This window comes from Diplodia corticola (assembly GCF_001883845.1).
Source record: "Diplodia corticola strain CBS 112549 chromosome Unknown scaffold32, whole genome shotgun sequence".
In the NCBI taxonomy this organism is placed as follows: Eukaryota; Fungi; Ascomycota; class Dothideomycetes; order Botryosphaeriales; family Botryosphaeriaceae; genus Diplodia; species Diplodia corticola.
Window position 1 is genome coordinate 200,369 of NW_017971511.1, and position 17,400 is coordinate 217,768.

Below are 17,400 nucleotides of genomic sequence, written 5' to 3' on the forward strand. Positions count from 1 at the left end.
GTCTAGGAGCTTTGGCAAGAGCTCTCCGGCCTTCTTTTGTGATGCGCCAAAGCGCGCACACGTGGACGCGCGCTCTTGGGCCAATTCCTTCGGATCTGCTGTAATACACTGCGCATTTAATATGCACAGCGGGTCAATCCTCCGCGTCATTTGAAACACGGACACGTACCTCATGTTAGAGCACCCATCTTCGTCTGGATATACCCTCCCGGCAATCCTTCTTTTGCTGCTCCAGACCGGCTTCACGCCAATCCCCCTCCCCCTCCCCCTCCCAGTGATCCTTCTGGGCAACCATGCGGTGGAGATCTGGTGCAGCTCGTGGGCTCGTGCGCCGTGTTGGAGCATGTCTGGGAAGAGGCTGCAACGTCCAGGACTTTGCACGGCAGGCGGAGCCGCGCTGCTGCTTGCTGCAGCAGCCCGACGATGCGGTGTGTATGCCAGCCCTAGGGCCAGCGCCTCGAAAATAAAGATCAGGTTTCGTGTTCTTGTACAAGGTCTTGAGGCAGCCTCTTCCAGAAAGCCAACAGCGTTGGGTGGTACGGCAGCGTCTCGGTCGCCGGTGAGCAAGACAGTGGCCACGACCTTGACCGTAAAGCTGCGGTGCGACGGGTGGTTGGGGCGACAAAGTGTTTTTTGCCGAAGCAGAGGTAAGGACGGGTCTCTGGTTAATTGTTGGCAAGAGGTTGCACCGAGACGGGCTGCACAGGAGGCCGGTCAGAGCCGTAGCCCTACGGACATGTAGTAGTAGTCATCATACGGGCGGCTGCGACGCATCTTGGTTTGATTCGAGGGATGTTGCTAAGAGTCAGAGAAGAGCGGCTGCGGATTACAATCGAGGCCGTGGATATATGGTGAGTTGCGAAGCGAGGCAGCAAGCGACATGATGGCAATAAAGGTCGCGAGCAGCACAGCACCGGAACGGGCGCGCAATTATGGCGATTCGACGCCCGGATCTTCAGGGTCCTGGCGGGCTGGTGGCCTGGCGGAGTGGCTAGTGAGCGCATTTCGGCAACCAGCCGGGCGCCAGGCAGAGATTTCAATTAATTGCGCGTCAGTTCGCGGGTGAGCCCTGCGGTGATGAAGGCCTTGGACAGCTGGAACTGACAACTGTGCCGGATGACGTGCAGCAGCAAGCGAGCGTGTGGAGACAACTCCGTGCCTGTTGGCGCTGGTCGCAGTAGTGGGGAGATCCCGGCGCGTAGGCATTGTGAGGTCAGGCCAGAGACGCCGGCTCGTGTGTGGAGCACGAATGGCAGCGGATGGCAGCAAAGAAAAACCACCGCTCGCGGTGCCGCCAGGCGGCCCGGGCCAGGCGGCATTGGAATCTTCTCTCAGGGTTCTCCCAGTGCGGTGCTGCTTTGCGTGCCTGGCACGCGGGCGACGGCGGCTGCTGGGCGGGGGGGCGCAGGGCGCGTAGCATCTCCACATGCTCGACGGATTTGAGAATCGATCCGCACAGCTCATTTCGCGTGCTGGTGAAGGAGATTTGCGGGAGGCTGGGAGAACGTCATTCGGGTACGTTGTCAAACAGCAAACGCCCTGCCCGCCAAGCACAGGGGCAACTCTGGCGCAAATGAAGCAGGAGACGGGCCTGTGCGCTGCTATTCCTGGCCTCAGCCTAGCGAGCTTCAGCACGCTTGAAACAGGCACAATACCGCCCGGTCACGCCCGCCGGCACGCCAGAGGCACCGCTGCCCATGGTCGCCGTTGTGCGCCGGCGGCCTCCCAGCTGCGGACGGCGGCGGCAGCGCTGCGCCGGCGCAGCCAGGCGCGCACGATATATCCATCTCCGCGCCGGTCCGACTGTCGCAGCGGCCGCCACGCGCAAGAATTCGCCTCGGGCGCACGCAAGCCTCAGCCACACCCAGAGCGCTCGTGCGGCCAGGCCGAGCTGGCGGGGGCTGGACGCGCAGCGCTGCCGCTGGCCGCTGGCCGCTGGCCAGGGACGGCTGTCTGGCGGGCAGCTGCCGGCCGGTGGCGCAGCTGCGCGCGGCTGCAGCGATGCGGGCAGGCGGCGCTGATTGGCGAGATACGAGCGGATCACTCAGCGAATTGCCTGGCTCGAGCTCGCTGGCCGGGGGCTGCCTGCTGCTTGCAAGGGGTGCCGCTGCGAGCGGTCGGGGGTGCGCTGCTGGGCCTGGGGCTCTGCCAGCCGGTGACGGCGACGGCACGAGGGGCTGGCGGGCTGGCGGGCTGGCGGGCTGGCGGGCTGGCAGGCTGGCAGGCCGGGCGGCGCTGCGCGGGCGATGGGTGCGAACGGCGCGTGGGCGCTGGCAGGCCGTTGCCCGTGGGACGCACAGGGCGAGCGTCGCGCGGCGCTCAGCGTGGTGCTGGTGGTGATCTCGCAGTTGCGGGCCCACCTGCTGCGGAGGGCGCTGGGTCGCGCTGGGTCGCGCTGGCTGGCGCAAAGATAACCTGGGCTGGAAGCGGCATGGCGCGCGCCCCGTGCGCTGCTCTTGGCCCATTTGATGTTGCCCGGGCCTCCTCCGCCTGTCGCTCGCATCGCCCACTCCATCTTCTCCCGCACCGTCCAAACCGAGGTGCCAACAACACCACTCTCCAACCAAATGCTGAGATAGGTCGCTGCGCCCGCGCACCCGTCGACGCGTCCGTTCCTTACGACACCACATTCATTCCCTTACCATCTTCGACACGAGAGACACGGCGGTGACCCGGAGAATCTGCTTGCTTCTGTCCTTCGCCTATACTGTGTACGCCGCAACACCGCGCCAGACCCCAGCCGCGTCCGCTCCGCTGACCCGCCCTGCAGTTAATCGCATTGTTTCCTCCAGTTTCCTTCGCGCTGCTGTTTTCTCCTTCTGTTTCTGCTCGTCCTATGCCGTACGCTCCGTAAACCCGCTGTACCACCAACTGTCCTGCATTCGCCCGTCCGAGCCCGTCCGGCTCCCACCTCGACGCAATCGTATTGTGCCGCCAACTCTGCCCGTTGCGCCGCCGATCCGTTGCAGCAACCGCGGCCACCACCACCATTTGAGCCATGGCACAAATCGCCCTCCCGCGACAGCCTGTTACCCAGGCTCCCGCCTCGGACATGGGCGCTCCGCTGTACCAGAGACGTGCCCCGGCCGCCGCCGACCACATCGAGCTGGTCCCCAACCCGCACTTCGTTTTCCCGCAGCCGTCGCCGGACTCACCACCTTCTGATGATCAGCGACCCTCTGGACGGCGGCCTAGCTCACTGCAAGTCCTCCCGACCGCCAGGCGCACTAACCCGGATTTCAGCAAGCGACGTTCCGCAAGTGCTCTACCCGACTTCAGCTTCAACCCTGGCACGCCAAACCTCACTCCGGCTCCGTCGACTACGACTCCTCCACACACTCCAACGTCCAACTCTCCCACAACGCCGTCGAAGAACCTCGGGCACAGGCGCGGTGCGAGTGAGTTCATCGGTGGTGGAAGCCGACGAAGCGGCACCATGGTTCCCATGAGCTCGAGCCCGACAAAGATTGAGGGTGGCTTCCCTCCACAGCTCTCAACGCTGAAGCCTGGCCCTCCCGCAGGGAGAAGAGGACATGCACACCGTCGTTCTGGCGCCATTTCATCGCATGATCTCTCTTTCCTACTCCAACCATCAACCACTAACCCCGCGGACGCGCCTCCTATGCCTGAGATTCCCCGTATCGACAACACCCCGGCGACGCCTGTTGAGAAGGAATTGAAGCCTTCGCCTTTTCCCAAGACCCAGACTCCTCCCCCGGCCATCAACATTTCGGATTCCGCAAACTCGACCCCATACCAGGCTGGTTTAGATTTCTCTCAGCGACCTCCGTCCCGTGCGCGCGTTGGATTCTCCGAAACTGTTGAGTACATCCGCCCGCTTTCAACCGTTTCCTCCGAGACGGAGAGCACCATGTCAACGATCCGCGGGCACTCGGTCTCGAACAGCCTGTCCTCCGTTGTCAGCGGTGCTTCGAGTCCGTCCGGCGCTCGGATGGGTCGCTCGAATCCCACCATCGCTTTTGACATGGAGAGCAAGTCCGGGCGGCCCAGCACGGCCGGCGCGATTTTAGACGTAAAGGATACCGGCAAGGGAACTTTCGGGGAATTGCTGAACTCCAGGCGCCCACGATCTGCCATCTTTCCAGACGTGCAAGTTTCGCCACCTGCTAACAGCTCCCCCGCCCGCCATGCCAAAAAGCGGAGCTTCTTCTGGTCCGAGCAGCGGAACAGCGATTCTTCTATTTCTGCAGCGTCTGCCACAACAACGTCCGAGGCTTCCGTTTCAGTGCTCTCGGAGTCTCCCATGTCTTCGCCCGCTGAGCCCAGTCCCTCCGACGTCCAAATCAAAGCACTATCGACTCCCCCTCGTAAATCGCATGGCAAGAAGCCGCGAAAAGTGAAATCGTGGGCCACGTCCATCATGACCCGCAAGGCGAAGCGCCACAGTTCTAAATTGAAGGAGATGCCCCGCAGAGGATCGACCCCCACTCTCCCTAGTCAATCCAGCTTTGCGGACGACGACATCGAAGTCGATCTTGACGATCTGTCCCCGAACTTTGATGACGACAACACTGTAACCATCGTGAATCCGACATCGCATCCTGTCAATTCTAGGCCAAAACTGGATACCACCATCGCTTCCTGGAAGCCCAGGCAATTTGAGGGCCCGGAAAACGACGCCATGAGCCCAGCTATCGATCTCGATGCTGCGCTCGGTCCGTTCAACACCCCCACAATAGGTCCAGTACCGCCACGTGCGCAAGCGCGCGGCATGGCTGCGAAGCGGAGACCAATGCACAGCAGCATGGGTGTCATGTCTGGTCACCGTAGGACGGAGAGTGCGCCAGAGCTTGCTCCTTTCGAGCTTCGGAATACTGCAGCTACTGGCCCTACCATGGCGGACGTCTTCGAGGAAGAGGAGGAGGAAGAATCAGAGGAGGAAGACCAAGCGGCAACACCGGCTAGTGGTAAAAGCTCGTCCGTTGTCGAGGCTTCTGCTAGCGAGGACGAGGATGAATCCGGGACTGGCATCCAGGTCGTTGAGACCGATCAGCCCCACGACGGGACTACGATGAACTGGAACTTCAGTGACGCGTTCTCGAAGAGCAAGTCATCGCTCGAGTTCCTTACACCTTCCCCGAAACCAAACGGCACAATCGCGTCCATCTCTCCTGGCACCAACCCTCTCGAAATTTCTCGCGCCCCCAGTCCGTTCGAGCTTTCCGATGAGCCTGAGGAACCTCGCACATCCTCTGTAACTCGGTCCTCGGACTCGACAATAACCCCAGGCGGTGATGGCTCTAGGGAGCCAGAGCAGACTCTGCACCTGGCGGTACCAGCACAAACCCCGACTGCCCTTTCTCCTGATTCACAGAGCACCTCTGGATTCTCCTCGCCTGATTTCGGCCGCGCCCAGAATTCCTTTGACACGCCTAGGATGGGCACTGCGGCCTCTTCCGTCACTGACACGCGCTCCATGCAGATGGGCGAGCCAGGACCCGAGTGCCGTGTCTCGGTGGACGACGTCCCTTCGTTGACAAGCAGCAGGTCTACCATGACTAGCGCTCAACAAGCAAACTTCCCCTACGTCATGCCTCGGAGCCCCGGTGACCGCGTGGGGTCTGTGTCATCCATGTCAAGCATGCCTTACGACACACGTCGGAAGCGCACGAGTATCGCCAGTCTCTCAAGACTTGTGGGCAGCTCTTTTGGAGAAAGGAGCAAGCTGTCCATCGAGCAAAGACCTCAGTCCGAGCACGCCGACAAGCCACAGGACATGAAGCACAAGAAGACTAAGCGGCTCAGCAAGATGATGCAGTTTTGGAAGAATAAGCAAAGCCTGCGCTCATAAATGTATATCGACACGGCCTATCCCGCTCTCGCCTCGGCTTCTTCGCGACCTGGTAATATCCATATTTGGACTAATGTAGCCTTTTGGCCGACCTCTGGAGCCGGCCTTCATGTTGATGGCACGTTACGACTGTTTCACTTCTTTGGGTGTTTAGCCCGCGAACGAAATACCTTGTGATAGTATTTCGATTTCATTCATGGACACGGTGTTTTTTTATTTTCACTTTGCGTTTTGGAGCTAAGGGCGCCCTCGGAACGGACGAGCATATCGGGATTTGTCCGTTTTATTCCTGGAAAGATTCAGGCAAACACGCGCGTTGATTACAGCATACAGAAAGGACAGCACAAACCAAGGACAGCAGCAAGAAGAGTTTTACAGCATAGGAGGACATCTGGAAGACATTGCTTCGCATAGGCGGTTTGGGGCAGAAGCGATCTCTCCCCCTCTTGTTTTGACTTCGTCAAGGAACGAAAAGATCAGCCTGCATCTCGAGCATGCGTGCTTGGGTGTTTGGCGGGTTAAAAGTTGGCTGATCAGTTCTTCGTTCTGCTTTTTGTTTTGGGTGGCTTGAGAGTTTTTTGTCGCATTTTCCACTGTTCGAAGTACCTGGCATTTGTCTTGATTTTGGACCCGCCGGCCACGAACCTTTCCGCGTTTTACTCTCCACTCGACGGCAGATCTCTCTCATCCTCGGAAATGTTACGACGGACTTGTTGTTATCAAAAGCATATCTTGGGAGGCAATGTTTTGGGGGATTTTGTGTTGAGCAGAGGGCCATGTGGGATGGGGACTGCACGCGTGTGTGTATGCGTATTTCGGTGCGCCAAGTAGACATGCAGCTTGTTGAAGAACAAGGGTGGAGGATGCACAGTGTGGAGGACGACGAATGAAACGCAAACAAACTAAATACACTCGTTTAATCAAAGTCAGCTACTTCGTTTATGCCTCTTCTCCCACGTTCACATTATCGTGCTGTTGGTGTAATTGGTTTGTTTGATCACCCTCTTCATTTCCGCCGATTCATTGTTATCGCTCTGTCGCCAAAGGTTTTTGATTGTCTTGAATGGAATCCCCGCTGAGAGATGAGATGAAACCCTCATGCTGTGGCCGTGCTCAAGGCACGTTTCATCTTCAATGCCCCTCCACTGTGGCTTGCCTTCCGACTCAAGCAAGAGAAAGAGGTTTGCCAACGTGTTGTTACAAGAACTGAACGGGCCGATATGCGCCTTTTATGCTTATGCTGGCTACGAAAGCTGTGGGCTCTTAGGCAACAGCCGCTTTCATTTCTCGACAAGGCCTCCATATTCCAACGAGATCTGGTTTCCCGCCTTATTATTCTTGCCCTGCCAGCGTGGCTACTGATGTCTCGGCTATGACGTGTCAGTTACCGGTGACCTTTGAGATGGTCTTCTGGTCCTGGTCAAAGTGTTGAGTGTGAAATGGTTTGGCTGAGGACCGAGTAGTGTCAAATGTTGACCACATAATCGCCTTCACTCACCTGCCGCGTAGGATATTGTGTGTGTATATTTGCCGGCCGTAGTACGGCTGTTGCTACCACGAGTTGCTCATCGTAAGCTCTTTCCTCTCTACCCTCCTTGCTCTTCCTGCTACATGTGGATCCACGTTGCCCAAACATGTGGACATGGTTGCTACAGCTATCAGTGCCGAGCTGAATTGCCGATGGAACGAACTGGAGCTTGTACTCCATCGCTCGCCGCCATACGGTAGCGCAGGGACAAGTCAATCATGTGGCAAAGAAAGAATGTCATGTGTTGAGAGGTGAAACAACCAAGGGTCGATAGTGCGGCGTTAGAGACTGGCGGCACTTCCCCCTCCGTACAGCCACCACTGATGCGTGTTCCACACCATTCCTTCTTTCGTGCCCAGTGGTCCCCTCCCCGCCTCTTGCCTTAATTGTTAGCTTTTGTCGTCTCTTGCCTCCCTGATGCTGTATGGCCGAAGCGCTGCGATGCTTGGTGCTGGATATGTACGCGTGATCGGGTAGGCGAAGTGATATGACTGGTCGCGTCAAATCCGTATTTTGTTGCCTTTCCGTCAGAAATTGCCAAAGACTCTTTCGTTAGACTCCTAAAGGTGGTTATGATGGTGATCGTGGAGGTCGACGGCAGGTGGTTATCACGGCGACAAAGTCATCAGACGTAGGCGTTGCATATCAACGCGCGCCTTGTACCGAGTGGTGTACACCTTATGCTCTCGACATTCACCCACTCTACAAAGTTAAATCAACCACGCTTGCTCCTCGACAGCATGTTCAATCTAATTCAACTAAGTGGAACTCGGGTCAGAGTCGAGCCTGCAGGCGACCGCTGTTGCACAGTTATCACCTGGCGGCTACGTAAAATCGCCGGTTAGTCTTGCGGCGAAAAAAAAAAAAAAAGCCGTGTCACCCCGCCGTACGATGTTCCATCGGCACCACGACTACCTGGCAGTGGTATCGTCGTGTGGCGCGGAGAAGAATGCGGCCGAGAGAATAATTAGAACCACTTAGTAGACCGACGGTTGCAACGGAAAAAACGGGACGTGCTAGTTCCGGAACATGGAGGATCCATCTGTGTACTATGCTGCAACCGAGCTTTCTAGAATACGCCGCCAGCCGGAGTCGGGGCCGCTACGGAATTCTGCACGGAAGGAAATTACCGTGGGAAGGAACGATTCTAGGGCGATGGAGCCGAACTAACTAGTACCTAAGAGAAAGCAAGACGCGGAGATATAGAGAGGGCGCGCGTCGAGCGGGAGAAGAGAGAGAAAGAGGATCCGGGCCGGCAACGGGCCGGACGCGGTACGGCCGGTTCTTTCTTTTTCCAATCTCCCTCTTGCTAGTCTTCTTTTCGACCGGCTGCTGGACGGACGAGAGTTGAGGCGGGGAGTGAAGGGCCGGTGGGGGAGCCGTGCACAACACAGGTTCGGCTTTCCCTCGCTGCAATATTGCCTGTTGCGGTTAGTTTTACGTGTAGGATGGGGGGTATGTTTTTTTGGTTACCGTACGACGCGAAGATGGGAGTAGACGTTCTGCCTGTTCGTTGTTGTGGGCCGAATAGGGAAGTGTTGGTGCGATGAATTTGGTTGGGGACTTATAGACGGGCGGCGTGCGCGTCGTGTCATTCTTTGCAGGCCACGTATGTTTGAGCTTTGACTGTGTTGAGAGAGATTATTGCGTTGCCTGGCGAGTGGCTGGGAGATGGCCTTGCTTTCATCAAGATAGCTTCGGGGACTGGGAAGCGCAGCATGGTATGACAGCGCCGAGGCTCGAAGGCAAGGGAGGTTGTTGTCTGCATCATTACTGAGTATGTCTATCAATGGGCATGGAAGAACGTAGTCTTCGAGCAGCGCATGTGGAGACATTCGGCAGCTATCCAAAATAGTTTCGTGACAAAATATCATACTTCCACGACGCGAGGCATTCTGTGATTTTCGTGTCATTCGTTATAGTAGCGTATGTACAACAATTTCTCATGTTACACTTTCCTCTCATTAGGCCGTTTCTCGTCTGTCCTGTCCCTCAACGATTCAATCCCCAACGATGGACTTCTGATGCCTCGAGCGCTTCAAAGGGAAGAAAGAAGCGGTCCTCTAATTACAACATGAGATAACGCGCGGATACCAACGCAAGACGCCGCCCACCTCAATCCAAAATCTCAAAGGACCCATGTGCGATGCGGCCGAGGATTCCCATCTGAGGGCCGAAAGAGCCTGATCTCCCAAACAATCCAGAAGCGAACGGGCTATATTGTACAGGAGAATGGAGCCCCATGTCATCGACAGTGGTCGTAGGACGTGAAAACGTTGGCATATTACAGAAAATGGCGGTCTTGTCACTTCACCACGCAAGTGACGTACCAGATCGTCGGTTACAAACGACGCATCATCCATACGTCTTACCTGGCCTTCCTCTGCTTTCCATTGGCGGCAGCAGCCATGGCCGTTGTCGTCGCCTTTTCCTCCACAGGCGATACGGGCTCGCCGTTGAGGAGGACTTGAGGAGCAGTTTCCATGGCCTTGCCATTGGCCGCCTTCTCTTGCGCTTCGTATTCGTTCTCGCTCTCTTCGTAATCGCTACGCTCATCCTTGACCACTTCTCCCCAGCTCGCGACAAAGCGGTATGCAATGCGCAGGATCAAGAACAGCCAGAACAGGTTGACGGCCTGCAGACTGGCGAGCAGAGCAAACGTGATGTACTGCGAGATCCAGCACTTGTATTGCTGCGTCTCCCAATTGAGCTCGAAGGGTCCGACCGAGGAGAATTCGCCGTTGACCATGGACCAGAGGATGCGGAGGTTGATGAAATGGCGGAGATAAGTCCAGACAAAGATGAACAAGCCAAAGTACGGTCCGACAATGGGGGAATCGAGGTAGTTTAGGGTTTTGGACGTCTGTTGACTGTTAGCGGCCGTGGAGCCTCGGGCGCGAACCAAAACCTACAGCAAGGAAGAAATCGCTGATGTCGTGAGTGATGTAGACAGCCACGCCCATGTAGGTGAAGTGGAAGCGGTAACTGCACCAAATAAGGGCGATGGTGATGATGTGGTGCATGACGAGCTCCTTGAAGTCCTTGCGGGGCTTCTCGAGCATCAGAAGCAAGACGATGGCCTGTTGGGCCCAGTAGCTGGCCTGGAGCAAGTAGTAGGCCTTGAACACGGCCTCGTGGGTCTTATGCGGGAATCCCTCGTACATGCCCCTGGTGTTGAAATACCATACCGGAGTGCGCGACATGACGTAGAGGCCAAAGGGACCAAAGATTCCAAAGTAGATGGCGGTGTAGACTTGTTCCATGAAGCGTGCCTGCTTGGCGCGTGACTTGATGCCGCAGCGGATGGCCATGGGCCGCAGCAGGCGCTGCATGAGGAACTCGCGGGTGAAGGAGAAGACGACGATGTAGAAGGCGACGAAGCTGAAGTCCCGGCCTCCTTTGCCATACTGTATCGGGGCGGACGGGTCGGCATCGGAAGCGCGGGGAAGAGGGTAGGACAGGAAGATGGCAGCATGCAACGGGTTGGACTCAGTGGGGTTGGCAGCATAGAGGGCGAGGATGAGGACGATGAGGATGAGCGGATTGAGCCAGGTATGGCGGATCGAGAGCTTCAGCCAGCGGCGCACGAGAGACTTCGCTTTCCGGCGCTTCGAGGGGCGGTGTTGCTTCGAGAAGCGCTGCAGGCCAGCGGTCAGCGGCAGCCATTGCGGCGCAGGACGGAGCGGCTTGGTACCTCTTCGGTGGGCGACTGGCCGTCGAAAGCCGTCGCAAGGCTCACGGTGCCCGTGTCTCCCCTGGGGTCATCGCCCAGGTTGCTGCTCTTTCGACGGCGGCGCGAACCGCCGCTGAGGGCCGAGGGTTCCTGCAGGGGATTGAGGGGCGGGAAGGGCTCGGTCTGGTCGGGGCGGGCCATGCTGGGCTGGATGGCGGGGGGTCAGATGGGCGGGTCGAGGGCTTAAGGGTTGCGGTGGAGGACATGGAGCTCGGCGGCGGCAGAAAATCAGCTGGCAGAGCCGTGGAGCGGCGGTCGGGCGGTCGGGCAGAGCACACGACTCGACCTCCGCAATTTCCGCGCGCCGCCCAGGGTCCGCGACGCCGCGTTAGGTCGCCCGCACACCGCCCCGGGGGCCGCCTCCAACATGTGATGCGCCCCAGCCAGCACCGCCGTGCACATACATCGCTATCTTACACCATAACATGTGGGAAATACCATACTGCTTGCCATTGTCCCCTATGCCTTAGACCGACACTGGCATCGAGTGCCTCGTCGGTTCTAGCGCCGTGTGCTTAACCTTGGGCGGCCACTGCTTAGCGTAGCTAGCATCGACCACGTCTGCCCACTTGATGCTGACGCCCTCCGCCAGCCATCGAGGCTTCCCGTCAACGCCTGTGCTCCTTTTCCCGATAAACACTTTGTCTGTCTCAGCCTCCGGATTCCACACTGATTGAACCGCCTTGCACATTTTGCCATATTCCTTCTGAAGCTCCTTTACGCGTTGTTTCGAATATGGCCTCCCCTTCTTCGTGGCCAGGCTGCTTTTCGCCTCTCTGATTTGCTTCTCGATCTCCACCAGGCCGCCAACCTCTGCCTCGATCGCTAGCTCGAAGGCCGACGTCTTTGCGTTGTCGGCCGCCTCAGCCTCGACGAGTGGTGTCTTTTCGCGCTCCAAGTCCCGGAGCTCTTCGAGCATGCGCGCCTTGGTGGAATCATCTAGCCCTGGTTCATCTAGCGCAGACTGTTTCTCTGCAATTGCCTTGTCGACCATTTCCCGGTGGATTGTGCGCTCTGACACAGCTGCCGCCATCGGTTTTAGGAAGCTCCTCTTCATGGCCTCAATCTGCTCCACGCGGCGCCGAGCTTCTTCGTCGTACTTCTGCAGCAGGGCAGCAAGATCGGCTATGCTATTCGCCTTTTGATCCATGATGATCCTCGCCCTCTCCTTTTTGGTTGGTGCGGTCCTGCCTTGTTCGATCTCCTTTTGCCTCTCTGGTGCGAGCTTGGGGTATTGCTTGTTGTTGTCCCAGTGTAGCTCGTGCAGCTTCCGGAACTCGCGTAGCTGCCGGTACGTGGTCAGGCAATGTACGGTTTTGGTGAAGGTGACCACGGCCAGCGGACGCCACACGTCTTTGCGGAGTTTCGCGGGAATCGTCTTCTTGCCGGCGTAGGCGAGTTGCGATAATGCATCGGCGTTCTGGTCAGCCATTTAGCGATTGATGACCCTTACCGCCCATTGGCGTCACGGCGGGGCAATTGATGCCTACATTCAAGCTACGGTGCAGCGAGTAGACGGTCTGGTTGGTGCGGATGTGGTTGTAGATGAAGATGTGCCGGCCATGCTCTGCCGTCTTCTGCGCAGGTGGGGGACGCTTCGTCGCGATTTGCGCGGCGCGCGTGGCCCGTGTCAGCACCATGGCGAAGGCCGCGGCTCGCGTTGGGCGGGGACGGAGGTAGGGGGGAGGAGGGCTGTGGTGCGGAAGGTGGTTGACGAAGCGGGAAGGAAAAGTCGCGAACTTCCTGCAGGCTTGGCCCGGGCGGGCGCGCTTGTGATGACGGCGAGCGCGCGGGAATGCGGGACACCTGCACAACACCTCCCCCCGTCTCCGACAACGCCATGCACGGCGGGATGATTGCGATCCCGGGGTAGCTCAGCTCAGCGTCTGCCATTTGATCCCCTCTGCGTCCATCGCCAGCTCTCTGCACCCGCCTTCCTGGTCTTACGCCCGCACACGCGTCCGCCGAAGCAACCATGCCAGGCAGCTCGAGCGGCCCCAGCGAGCAACAGGATCTTCGCCGCCGGGACCGCCCATGGCTGCTCCCATACGTATGCTCCCTCGTGCTTCCACTCCAGCCGTTGCCTGTCCGCTGAGATGAAGTAGAACCGGAAGATCAGGCATCTCCAGGGCATCACCATCCGTAACTTGGCCCTCGTCCAAGCCGCCGGCCGCCCACGTCGAGGCACGATTGACGACGACGCCATTCCTTCGTCTCTAAAGACCACCACCAAGGCCCTGGCCCAGCGCGAGAGCCGCAAGCTTGAGCACTCTCGCTCTTCCACCGATCTACGATCCAACGACCTCAAGCCCATCAGCGAGTCTGCCGTGAATGACTCCCCCCGCCCGGATAGCAAGGATGCTGCTGCTTCGGATGTGTCTCTCAGGCCGGGCTTTAGCAGGATGCGGCGCCGGAGCACTATGGAATGGTCGGGAGCCAGTCCGTTGGAGCGCCAAAAGAAACTCGAGGATGTGACCGGCGGACGCATGGCCAATACCTTTTTCTCGCTGCACGTCGACGGCATTGGTCAGCCCGTCTACGTGAGCGAGGAAGTCGAGAAGGCGATGAATCCCGACTTTCGCTTCTTCGACCTGCACTCGTGGGGGCCGGCCGTGACCAGGCTGGACGAGCTCGTTGTCAAGGTCTGGGTCAAGAGCGAGGCCATGGCCGAGCACCAGCACCTCTTGGACATCGCCGTGAACTTCCGCTCCTTGCAATTCATTGGCAAATCAGTAAGTTCGCCATCGATCGTGCCGGATCTTGATTGAGTGACTCGTGTCTTAGCTTGACAGCTTCCATCACCCCTTTCCTCAGAACTGCATTCTGTTCCACTTTACCGACGGCATATACACCAGCTTTATGGACATTGCTTCCGAAAACTATCGCCTCGACTTTGCTGCCACCCCGGCTAAATCCATGTCCGCCGCCCCTCAGTCAACCTCCTCATACGACCAACTAATGAGGCTTTCCACACTGGATGACTGCATTCAAGATGCCTTGGCCACCCGGGACCGTCTAACAACAGAAATCAATGCCATAATCGAGAGCAACGACGAATCTCTTTCCACGGCGAACCGCGTTCCTGAGGCTCAGGAGAGGCTAAAGCAGGTCGAGGCGGCAGTAGCTTCGCAAAGGAGACGTTTCGAAGCTGCAAGGAAGAAGCGCAACGATCTGCAAGCCAGCATCAAGTATCGTCGAGAGGCCATGGAAAAAGGACGAGTCCTGCAAGCTCAAACTCTAGAAGACATCGAACACGGCAAGGAGCAGCTTGAAGAGCGGAAAGTCACTCTCCAGCAGACACAGGACGAGATTCTCGGGCACAGACGGCGTGTCTGTGAGGATTTGTCCAAAATCTACCCCATTGAGCCCATACCTGGCCGTTCGCTTTCTTTCACTATCCGAGGCCTTTCACTGCCCAATTCCGAATTCGACGACGTCAGAGAGGATGTAACTGGCGCCGCTCTTGGCTACGTGGCTCAAGTGGTTGCACATCTGTCCGTCTATCTCTCCCTTCCATTGGCTTATCCCATCGAGCCAAAAGGATCGAGTTCTACGATCGAAGATCCCATCTCCATGACCACCGGGCCGCGCACCTATCCCTTGTTCATGAGAGGCACCGTCAGGTACCGGTTCGAGTACGGCGTCTTCTTGCTCAACAAGAACATTGAGCTCCTCTCCAACGAGCTCGGCCTCAAGCTTCTGGACATACGCCAGACGCTCCCGAACCTCAAATACCTCCTCTACGTCGCCACCGCCGGCAAGGGCGACATTCCTGCGAGGAAGGCGGGTGGCTTCAGGGCTTTGCTCAGGTACCCCGGAACTCCAAATGACTCCCGCAGAGCCTCTGAAGATAGCACCGCTAACGGTGCTACTCCTCAAGAGAATGGAGGGGCCCGCGGCACAGTGGCATCGGCGAAAGCAGCAGCGGCGGCGGCGGCGGCGGCAGCAGCAACTGACAAAGGTGGGATGGCGGCGTCGTCGCTGGTCAAGGGCGATGGCAATGGCAATGGCGGTATCAGCATCACGACCACCCCTAGTTTTAAGATCCAGAAGCCTGCCGCGCTAGGTAGCGTGTCATGAACTGGGGATGGAAATTTTAATGAAACGAGATCAAAAACGTACGTTGTGTCTTGTCTTGTCTTGCTGATCCGTGTGTTGTTGATCGGAAGGTTCTATGCGTAATATGTGTATATGTGTGTGATATGTTTCTGCTTCTTTTTTGCGCAGTACTGTTGTGCTTCATCGGCACATGTCCATCTGTATAGGTCAGCTAGTAGCGTTTTCGAGAGAGATAGTGCGGCGGGGTTGGTAGATCGAACGGCAGCAGAGGAGATATCCCAGATGGGAAGGAGCCGAGGATAAACGAGGAAAAGAGTGGATAGAGGAAGACTGGCGGTTAGGACAAATCTACGGATTGACATGGCGGTGCGAACAGTGACCAGAGCTCTCTGCGGGTACCAGTACGGTAAGGTCATGTCGAAGACAGCTTCAGCCATAGGAGAGGTAGAGGCCCGAAGGCAGGTGTGGGGCGAAAAGCGACTGTGGGCGGCTCCAGGACGGGACACAGAGGGACGAAGTCAAGAGAGGAAAGTAGTGTGTGGAGGCTTAGATGGAGAGTAGAAGGTTCGCGCGTGGTCGACCATAGAGACAAAGGGGTAAGAGAGTGGAGGAATGGTTCTTGGAAAGGAAGACGAATCGAGGAGATTTATAAATGTCATCTTGGGCGCGACGGAATGGGAAACATCGAAGACGCTGACAGTCCAGAGCCAGAATGGACAGGCGTCTTCCAAGCAGAAATAAAGGTTACAAGCCAAGCACGTTTAGTCACTGATCCAGCTGTTATGCACGCAAACAACCGGTGTGGACCTTTTCAGAGTTGTACTAGATACTACGAATGGAGCACGAATACTTTGGATCGAAGGAAGCGCTACATATCCACGAAGCAACGATAGAGGCCCCTGCAGTAGAGCTCAGCGACAAGGGCTGCGTGGGAAAGCCGCCGCTTAACGTCGACGACGACAGGACCCACACTTTCAGAACAACTGAAGTAGCACTTGCTCCTCTCAGAATGTCAGCAACGTCACCTTAATGTTGATTGCAGACACGTTCGAACAACACGCAAAAAGACAAGCACTCGGAAGACAATGGATCGTACTTGCTGCTTTTGAACGTTTCTCTTTCTCAGCGTGTCGCCTACTCTATTATGACATTGAGACAGACGATCTTGAATATGCACTCCAGCCCTTGCCCCTGATTCTGTGTTCTCTGAGTTACGGACCAGATAGAAAAACATCTCAACTCAAATTCATCAGGGCACCAATTCCGCGAGGTGATATACAGTAGTAGTAGCAGACCGGTAGCCACCGAGATCCCATCTATGTCTGTCCTGGTTCTCTGAGCACCCTTCCCTCATCTCTCGTCCCAAGCGCGTCAGATGCCTTTCAACAACCGATAGCCTCCTTTTTGATCACTCGTCCACCAACTCTCTAGTTAGGCCTCTTGTACTCAGCAGCTTGCTTCAGCTCCTCCATCTTCGCAACCCGCTTCTTGAACTCCTCGTACTGGCACTTCTCGTAGGTGTGCCTCTCATCCTGCGGAGCGGAAAACATGTCAGCCCTCGTTCGGTCACCAAAATTCCCTCACTTCGACTTCTTCCCTATCCAATCCGAAGCCGCTGCTGCCCGTCAACGTCTGCTCAGCCATGCCATTCGCAATGAGCGCCCTGTCCCCAGTCTATCCATCATCCCCCCTTCCTCCGCAATGACAGATCCCAGATGGATGTCCCAACCATTCATCTCCCCAATCTCACAAACCCCCATCTCTTCAGCCCTTCCCACCAATCTTCCCCCAAAAAAGAAAAAAAAAACCATCCACAACAACAGCAGCGGCCCTTTCCCCCCTCCACCTCCACCACCAACCCCCGCAGATCGAACCAGGAAAAAAAAAGAGACGCATCATCCATCCTTACCTCGCACTTCCAGGGCAGGTAGTACTCGTCGTGGCGGCAACGGTTGAGCGGGATGAGCAGGTGCGCGCAGCTGTCGCGGTACGCGAGCGGCAGCCTGGCCGCCGTCATTTCCTCGCGGGAGGCGCCTGTGCGTCGTTCCAAAGCCAACCAAGGCATTTCGAATTAGCCCACCACCCGCACTGGTCGACGATTTGACTTTCCGAATGTTTGCTCCTCCGCCTCCTCCTCCTCCTCCTCCTCTCGAAAAGCCCGGGTCTGCGTCTTCTTCTTTCTTTTCGTTTTTCCAACTGCCTTCTGCCTCCCTCCTCCCCTACCTCCCTCCCTCCCTCTCTCTCTCTCTCTCTCTCTCTCTTGTCCCC

General features: G+C 57.3%; 4 protein-coding genes across 4 annotated transcripts; 2 read left to right on the top strand and 2 right to left on the bottom strand.

Annotated features, from left to right (window-relative positions):
* Window positions 1-2,998: 2,998 nt before the first annotated feature.
* On the top strand, window positions 2,999-5,812 carry BKCO1_3200058 (cell wall proline rich protein; the record flags this gene model as incomplete). The annotated part of the gene is made up of 1 exon (XM_020274449.1): window positions 2,999-5,812. The coding sequence occupies one exon, from the start codon at window positions 2,999-3,001 to the stop codon at window positions 5,810-5,812; it is 2,814 nt and encodes a 937-aa protein (XP_020129473.1).
* A 3,896-nt stretch (window positions 5,813-9,708) lies between these two features.
* Window positions 9,709-11,214, bottom strand: BKCO1_3200059 (acyl-dependent ceramide synthase; the record flags this gene model as incomplete). The annotated part of the gene is made up of 3 exons (XM_020274450.1): window positions 9,709-10,203; window positions 10,253-10,978; window positions 11,035-11,214. The coding sequence occupies 3 exons, from the start codon at window positions 11,212-11,214 to the stop codon at window positions 9,709-9,711; spliced, it is 1,401 nt and encodes a 466-aa protein (XP_020129472.1).
* Window positions 11,215-11,539: 325 nt separating this feature from the next.
* BKCO1_3200060 (uncharacterized protein) lies at window positions 11,540-12,713 on the bottom strand (the record flags this gene model as incomplete). Its single annotated transcript, XM_020274452.1, has 2 exons — window positions 11,540-12,493; window positions 12,564-12,713. 2 exons carry the CDS (start codon window positions 12,711-12,713, stop codon window positions 11,540-11,542), a joined length of 1,104 nt encoding a protein of 367 aa, XP_020129516.1.
* A 335-nt stretch (window positions 12,714-13,048) lies between these two features.
* On the top strand, window positions 13,049-15,153 carry BKCO1_3200061 (uv radiation resistance protein; the record flags this gene model as incomplete). Its single annotated transcript, XM_020274453.1, has 3 exons — window positions 13,049-13,123; window positions 13,179-13,805; window positions 13,858-15,153. The coding sequence occupies 3 exons, from the start codon at window positions 13,049-13,051 to the stop codon at window positions 15,151-15,153; spliced, it is 1,998 nt and encodes a 665-aa protein (XP_020129517.1).
* Between the last annotated feature and the right edge of the window lie 2,247 nt (window positions 15,154-17,400).